Raw genomic sequence first — 8,425 nt, 5'->3', positions numbered from 1 at the left:
AGAAAGTTGTAAGAATATAGGAATAGTAAACTATATGGGAAACTATTACTAGTCCTCTCAGCAAAATCCTCCCAAAGTTAAACTCTGCCACTTAACTTGAAGCAACCTTGAGACATTCAAAACAGGGTTTAGGGTAGTAATGTTAACTTGAATCTATTGTGCATGTGGATTTTTAAAACATTTAAACAATACCAAATATGATTGTTTGGATTTAGTAAGTAAGTAAAGTGGACATTGAGAAATGGATGGGTTTAATTTAGATTGAGTTTAGGAAAGTATGAATTAAAAGAGAAATTGAAAAGAATTTGAATGTTGACTGGTCAAACTTAGGGTTTGACCAAAGAAAAAATGATAAAAAAAAAGTCAGCCTTTGTCTTTTGTTTTGTTTTGTTTATTTGATTTATTTTTAATTAAAATTTGAAAATTGCCGCAGCTTCTCATTCATCCTCTTCTTTCTCTCTCTACTCCACCTTCGTTTTTCGTTTTCTTCCTCCCACCAGACCGGCCACCCAAGACCCACCTCCGACTTCCACGCCACCGCCGACGCCGAAGCCACCGCTTACTTCCTTCTCTCTAACGCCGCCATCCTTAGCTTCTCCCAGATCGCCGCCGGTAGGAGAGTGTGGGAGTTTGGTTTCCTCTCTCTCTCTCTCTCTCTACCCGGATTTCTTTCTTGCTCTCTTTCGAGATCAGCGCCGCCGGTTTTGGTGACAGCCGCCATTGGGTGTTGCGGAGTTTTCGGGCAGCGTTCAATCAGAGTAAGTTTGTTGTGATCTATGGGTATTTTCGATCCGATCTTGATGTTTGGTAGTATGGTTTGACTTAAAAGAATTTGCCCATGGTGTTTCAAGGATAGATTCAGAGTTCAGTGTAGATTATAGCGGCTTTCTAGTGGATTTAATGATGTTTTGATGTCATTTCGGTGAGTGTTAAGGCCTTATAGTCATATGGCTTGCTATAACTTGGTTTATTGGGTCTTAATTTTTGCGTTTGCCTTAGGTTTGAACTTTATTTAGTTGGAAATTAGGTGTTTTGGATAATTTTTTTTTGGGCAAGTGTTTAAACATCTTAATCATGGTTTCTGGAAGCCAAAGAAAATTTACCACGATAGCTTCTGGTTTCAAATTGTGGTAAGTGTTTCTCTAATGATGAGATTTAGAGCCGTCGATAGCACTGTTTTCTGACTTAGTGTCGATATGTTAACTTATTGTGATACTGTTATGTATGTTTGATATTTTTTTGTAAGCGTGTCATGTACATTGACGATATGTTTGACGGGTTTGTGTAATGCAAATATGCATGACACGAGCTCTGTGTGGGTCATGAGTTACATACATCGTATCTGTGTGACGTATCTGAGTGACATAGGTGTTGTATCTCATAAAGCGTTATATGCTAAGAGTTATGTACATCGTATCTGCGTGACGTGGGTGTCATAACATATAGCTTATAAGCTTATAATCTGTTCCTTTTATGCTTCTCATTTGCAATCTATTGTGCATGACGTCTCTGTGTGATAGAAATGTGCATGGTGGACTTTGTCAGGGGCACTTAGTGAGTACTTTTGTGGTGGTCACCCTTTCCACTTTGTTTGTCTCCCAGGTAAGGTAAGGACGCTCGAGGCCGTTGACAGGAGATTGCCATACTGGCCATGGGGACAGATTAGTCATGAGCTTCCGCATCACTGAGGTGTTTTTGTTGTTCTCGTCGAACTATTTAAGAATGCAAGAGCTAGCCTTGAATAAAATCAAAACATTTAAAATTTTGTTTGGTTTAAATTATTGTGTCAAAGTGATCTCAAATAAGTTCTTTGTTTTTATGTTTGATAAAGCATTGGCGAACTTGTGGTTCTTTATAAACATTGTTAAAGTTTATGTTTTTCCAATCCTTGGATGTATAGTAACACCCAAGGTCTCTTCTAAGAAAGTCAGATCGTTACAAATTACAAGCTGACTATAGAAGACATGAGGAAAATAGACATATAATAGATTGGGAGATTGGTGACAATGAATTACAATACAAGGCGGGCTCCCCATAAGGGTGTGAACCCTTTCCATCTATTGATTTTCTTCTGGAATTTATCAATAATACGCTGCTAGAAGGAGGTTCTTTTAGGATAACCCCTAGAGGAAGCCTAAGGTAAAGAAAAGGCTAGACCTCCCTCTTAAAATCAAGTCTTGCAGAATATTGTAGAAGCGTAGGTTCATCCAATTGAGGCCAATTAATGCTAATTTTTCCCATTTTATTTTTTTCACCAAGCACCTCTGACAAAAATCATTGGTTTTTGAAAGAGTTTTAAACATTTGATCACCATACTTACAAAATAGCTGCCATATGTTTATTTACTAGAGAAGCTCTATACACGTAGGTTTGGTTCTTTGATTTGATCTGTTATAGTTTTTTTAAAGGAATCTCAACTCTTGAGAAGTTCTAAAATGAATTTTTCTCTTTGAAGCAGTCCATCTCTATTTATTTATTTGTTGTTGTTATTATTATTATTATTTTGTAGATTTACAATAGACTGCCTCGATTCTATTTGCTATTTTTGTGATTTGGCTATTATTTTCTGTCCTTTCCACCCTCCCTGTATACATGCATTCCTTCTCTTTCATCTTGATTGATTATGATATTGACGCAGGTGCAATGGGGGTATCATTACTTAAAGTGCTTCTTAGGCATATATCATCATTTCTTCAACTTTCATCTTCTGACTACATAAATTTACAACCAACTTTGAAGTACTACCATAAAATAGAAGGGGCCTTGAAACTATTAAGACCAATACTGGATGCGGTTGTTGATTCAGATATAGCTTCTGATGAAGAGCTTACTCAGGCATTTGAAGAACTTGATCATTCAGTGGATGAACTAAGGGTGCTCTTCGAAAATTGGCAACCGTTGTCAAGTAAAGTATACTTTGTAAGTTATACGTTATCCTTCTTTTTTTCTTTTGATGCATTTTTCTTCTCTAAAATGAGTACCTTACCTTTATTATTATTATTAGTAGTAGTAGTATTATTAATCTTAAAAAGTAAGTTTATCTCTCTCATCGACGGGCACCCTACTGACTTGAGCATTTGAAATGGAAACTCTCACGTGTAAGGTTTAGGGCCTAATAATTTTATTGAGTACCTAGTTTTGAAAGAACAATCTTGTTTACTAAAATGTATTTTTTGTCCTATAATTAATTTATTAAGTTTCATTATTTTTTTATTGTTTTAATTTTTTTATATACTAAGACACACTAAGATACTAGTAGTAACTATTGAAAAGTTTACTTGTTTTCTTACAACTTCTTTACCGTGGTTTTCATCTTTCCTAATGAAACATTTGAATTTGATCCAAGTTTAAAACACAGAAATAACTTTTCAAAACCTACTTTTTTTTTTCTTTCAAAACTTGGCTTGACTTTTAAGTAAAACACTCCTGAAGAGTACATAACAAAGTGGTTGGCTCCATCACAGCCCTCCAATCTAATAGGACGAAAAATACATAACAAAGTCAAGAAATCAATAGGTGAAAGTAGTGCTTATAAGTTTAATCTTGAAAACAAAAATACCAAATGGTTATAAAACGTGGTTTTAACAATTAGGTTTTATTGATGCCAAATATCATTGGATCCAGCAGTATGATGTTTTAAATGTGACTTTAACGACCTAAGCAAGAAGATATTGGTAAAGGAGAGAGAAAACAGTAGAGTTTTGATATCATCACAGTGTAGAAATGCATACATTAAATGGCTTGTGGGCTCTTAGTTTCAGAGATAAGAGTTTGGTTGCTGTGGAACTCTTTCTCACAAGTATCCTTAATTGAGTAGTATTTTGCAATTAACATAGGCAGAACTCTTGAAGAAGATTTTGAAATGGGCTGGAACTTGTGAGAAAGAGTTCCTCACTTGTAAGAGATTCATTGATGGATTCATTGTTTAACCCAGTAGATATGTGCTGTCAAGCTGGTGTATGCTGTCTCAATAATAAGAGTGAAGTGTGTTGTTGTATTCATTCATTTAAGAACAGTCAGCTTGGATATGATGGAGCAAAGATTACCTTGATAGGATTGGGTGAAAACTGGGGTTAAACCATCACTTGGATATCAAACACAGTTCTTTTGTGAGCTGTTATTTGGTCAACTAAACTGGTGAATGGGTGAGACGGCCCATACTTTTACCATAACATTTTTTTGTGGAAATTTGGTCAATATTAATATCCAAAGCTAAAAGACACACTAAGATACTAGTAGAAAATCACCTTTTTTTAATGTAGAAAATTGAAAGCAAAATGGCGTTGTCTAGTGCACTTAGCCACATTAATCTGAAATTTTTGTATTCTTGAAAATAACCTTTGAAGTATAACCATGACTTGTCAGTTTTGCACCTGGTTGGACTATTATATGGTTTGACATTATACTCACGAATAGTAACATGGGTTACGGCCTCCGAGCCCTTTTATATTTTTGGTAGTTTGGAACCTTTTTGTAGGCTTTATTTTTTATGCGTCTTTTTTTCTTTTAAATAGTAGTCTAGTTATTCTTCTTTAAAAATTATTTGTCGCCATCTTTTTACTAATTTGTCGGTGTCCCTCTCTCCTTCCCTTTTTGGTGTATGATCCAAGGTATTGCAAAGTGAAACATTGATATCAAAGATTGGGAAATTTAGCTTGGATATATTCCAGCTTCTTCAGTCTTCAAATGAAAATCTTCCGGAGGAGCTGAGTTCAAAATCTCTTGAGGTAATGATTGATTTAAGATTTATGGTTTCAACTTTTTGCCGTGATATTGATTGAGCTTATTCACCACTTCCCCTTGCTTTTTACAATGGAGTATAAATGCTTTCAAGGTGAAAATCAACGCATGGACAGCCTCTATTTTTCCCCTTTCTGTCCGATTAATGTTTTAGTTGTAAACTGAGTATCAATGACAAATTATTTGCTTAACTAATTATTACAGCACTGCGTACAAAAAATTAAGAATATTGGAAAGGAAGAAATATCTTCCGTTATCAAAGATGCCATAAGGAATCAAGTAGATGGCATTGCTCCCAGCTCAGATGTTTTGGTTAAACTTGCGGATTCCCTAAGCTTGAGATCAAATCAGGCGATCTTAATTGAGGCTGTGGCCCTTGAAAAATTGAAAGAGAGTGCAGAACAAGCTGAAAATACTGGAGAAGCAGAGGACATTGATCAAATGATTGGTCTTGTAACCCGTATGCATGAACGACTTATTATGATAAAGCAGTCCCAAAGTTCTAGTCCTGTATCAATACCTCCTGACTTCTGCTGTCCTCTTTCTCTAGAACTAATGACAGATCCAGTTATTGTAGCATCAGGGCAGACCTATGAGCGAGTGTTTATTAAAAATTGGATTGATCAGGGTCTCAACGTTTGCCCAAAAACTAGACAGACATTGGTTCACACAAATCTCATACCTAATTACACTGTTAAGGCTCTGATTGCAAACTGGTGTGACACAAACAATGTGAAATTGTCTGATCCCTCAAAGTCAGTGAACTTAAACCAGATTTCTCCTCTTCTAGTTGGGAGCTTTGAGCCTGATACCCATCGAGAACCCCTTTTTCCTCATTCCCCTGGCTACCAACCAATGTCTCCTCAGTCAACCAGGTCTGCAGGTTCAGGAAAGAATTCGAACTCACTTGGTGGAACCCATCGAGATGGAAGTTCTTCTTTGCTCCCCCACTCTCTGTCTGAGGATTCCTTGTCAAATGATGCTGGAGATGAAGGAGCGATTGAAGTTGATAGACTGTTGCTTTCAAGTTCAGAAGATCAAATGGCCAAACTGGAAGAAAATGGTTGTGATCCGGTTGCTAAACCATCTATGTCACCATCTAGAACCAATGTTCTAAATTCCTGTGGTGAGGATGAACCGTCTCATAGTCATAACAGGTCTTCCTCCACCTCTAGTGGAGTCTCAAATGCTAATCACTCTCGGGGAACTTCAGGAGAAGCCAATGAAGCAACTCACTTGTCAACAAATCTGACAGGTTATGGCAGTGATGCTGCTGGGGAGAGTAAATCAGAGCCCTTGGCTGCTGCTACCCCAACAACCAACCACAGAGAACCAGAGCGGGAGCATCCACCCAGACTAGCTGACCACCCAAGGCCTCGAGGTAATACAATGTGGCTCCGGCCGTCAGAGAGGTTTGCCTCTAGAATAATTACATCATCTGCTAATGAGACAAGGCCGGATCTTTCTGCTATTGAAGCACAAGTTCAGAAGGTGGTAGAGGAATTAAAAAGCAGTTCACTTGACACTTTAAGAGGTGCTACAGCTGAATTGCGGCTGCTGGCCAAGCATAATATGGACAACCGGATAGTAATTGCCCAATGTGGGGCCATTGATTATTTGGTTGGTTTGCTCCTCTCCGAAGACTCTAAGATCCAGGAGAATGCTGTGACAGCACTTCTAAACTTATCCATCAATGATAATAACAAAAGCGCAATTGCCCAGGCTAATGCCATTGAACCTTTGATTCATGTTCTTAAAACTGGGAGCCCAGAAGCAAAGGAGAACTCAGCAGCAACTCTTTTTAGCCTCTCAGTGATTGAAGAGAACAAGGTCAAAATTGGAAGGTCTGGGGCAATAGGACCTCTGGTTGAATTATTGGGCAATGGAACTCCAAGGGGAAAGAAGGATGCAGCAACAGCGCTGTTTAATTTGTCAATATTCCATGAGAACAAAGCTAGAATTGTACAAGCTGGAGCTGTGAGGCATCTTGTGGAGTTGATGGACCCAGCAGCAGGAATGGTTGACAAGGCTGTTGCTGTGTTGGCAAATCTTGCCACGATTCCTGAGGGTAGGTCTGCAATTGGCCAGGAAGGTGGAATTCCCGTTCTGGTTGAAGTCGTTGAGTTGGGTTCTGCAAGAGGAAAAGAAAATGCGGCAGCAGCACTATTGCAGCTTTGCACAACAAGCAATAGGCATTGCAGTATGGTGCTCCAAGAAGGAGCTGTTCCACCATTAGTGGCATTGTCTCAATCTGGCACTGCTAGAGCTAAAGAAAAGGTACATCAAATCTATCTGTATCGCTTAATCTTCTCTTTGATATCTTACGGTTAAATTATCGGTTAGTCTTGAACTTTTAAGGTTGTATAGATTTGAAACACAGTATTTTAAAAAGTTTCTAGTTGATTTCTAAATTTTAGAGTTTTTGTTTGTTTAGCTAATTTCTTACTTTTGATCTTTCATGAAACATTCATCAGGTCTTTAAACTTTTAATTTAAATCTCGTGCTTTGCCATTAATGTTAGGCCCCTTTTGATAACCATTTGGTTTCTAAAAATAAGTAACCATTTGGTTTTTTGTTTTTTGTTTTTGTTTTTGTTTTTGGAGATTAAGCTTACTCAAATCTTTTAATTTCTTGACTTGTTATCTACATCTTACCTATGTTTTCACAAACCAAGCCCGATTCTGAAACTAAAAGAATGCAGTTTTATTTTATTTTGTTATTTATTATTTATTTTCTTTTATGAAATTCAGCCAAGAATTCAATACTTCAAATCATTCTCTTTAATTTTAGAAAACCAGAAACAAGAAAGGAAAAGGGTACTAAATGAGGTCTTAATGTTTAGATGTAGAGGGTGGTTGTGGACATATTCAAGCATTAGTAGGACAAGCATTAAACTTGTTAACAGAGTAAATGACAGCACCTCCTCGAAACAGTAGTAAAGGCTTAGGGGCGTATTAGAATCTTCACAAGTGGGTAGGGTTACATAGAATATCACTAGTGAATTATTAGAATTTTTTACGAAAACTAGTAAAAGTTTGGCGAAGTATTAGAATCTCGTTAGAGTGTAAGGAATACATAGAAAAATAGTTTAAGTGAATTATTAGACATTGTAGCAAAAACTAACTATACGACTACTCGCAGGCCCAAGCACTTCTAAGCCATTTCAGAAGCCAGAGACATGGCAATTCAGGAAGAGGGTAAATTCTTTTATATGTCAAATCTTAAAATGCCATCTGAGATGTATGAGAATTCATGTACATCTAATGTAACAAATAATGCATGTGAAGCTGTTTCTTGTTCCTTGATTTTTTGCACTACATTTTCCTCAAAAGTTGGAAGGCAGAGTGAAACATTTGGAAAGGAAAAAAAAAAAAAAAATACTTAAGATTTGATTAGGTTCTGTAAAATATTCCAGTCTAGTTGTTGAATCAATTATCATTTGTATCTCTGATTTTGAACTTCTTTTCCTCAAAAAAAAAGTTAATATGATGTATATACTTGTATTTTGTCACTGTTCTCTTTTGGGTTCTTTCTTTTTCAAATGGAAAGATTTCATATCAATCTCCCCATAGCTTTTAGGCCATTGAGGGCTTCTTATGTGGGCTTGTTTTTTTTGTATTCCTTTGTATTATTTTGTAAGTACAATATGTTTAGAGTGTGATGTGGCATGCTGTGCATAGTTGTT

General features: G+C 36.8%; 1 protein-coding gene across 2 annotated transcripts; it reads left to right on the top strand.

Moving 5' to 3' along the window:
• Positions 1-417: 417 nt before the first annotated feature.
• LOC101212423 (U-box domain-containing protein 4) lies at positions 418-8,295 on the top strand. 2 transcript variants are annotated; one of them, XM_004149654.3, is made up of 6 exons: positions 418-758; positions 1,603-1,689; positions 2,639-2,919; positions 4,611-4,727; positions 4,945-7,017; positions 7,882-8,295. In XM_004149654.3, exons 3-6 carry the CDS (start codon positions 2,644-2,646, stop codon positions 7,939-7,941), a joined length of 2,526 nt encoding a protein of 841 aa, XP_004149702.1. In that variant the 5' UTR covers positions 418-758; positions 1,603-1,689; positions 2,639-2,643; the 3' UTR covers positions 7,942-8,295. The 2 variants fall into 2 exon arrangements, with proteins under 2 accessions (XP_004149702.1, XP_031736746.1); XM_031880886.1 differs by lacking the exon at positions 1,603-1,689.
• Positions 8,296-8,425: the final 130 nt, after the last annotated feature.

This window comes from Cucumis sativus, chromosome 2 (assembly GCF_000004075.3).
Source record: "Cucumis sativus cultivar 9930 chromosome 2, Cucumber_9930_V3, whole genome shotgun sequence".
NCBI lineage: Eukaryota > Viridiplantae > Streptophyta > Magnoliopsida > Cucurbitales > Cucurbitaceae > Cucumis > Cucumis sativus.
This window is presented reverse-complemented; position numbering and strand designations above follow the sequence as displayed.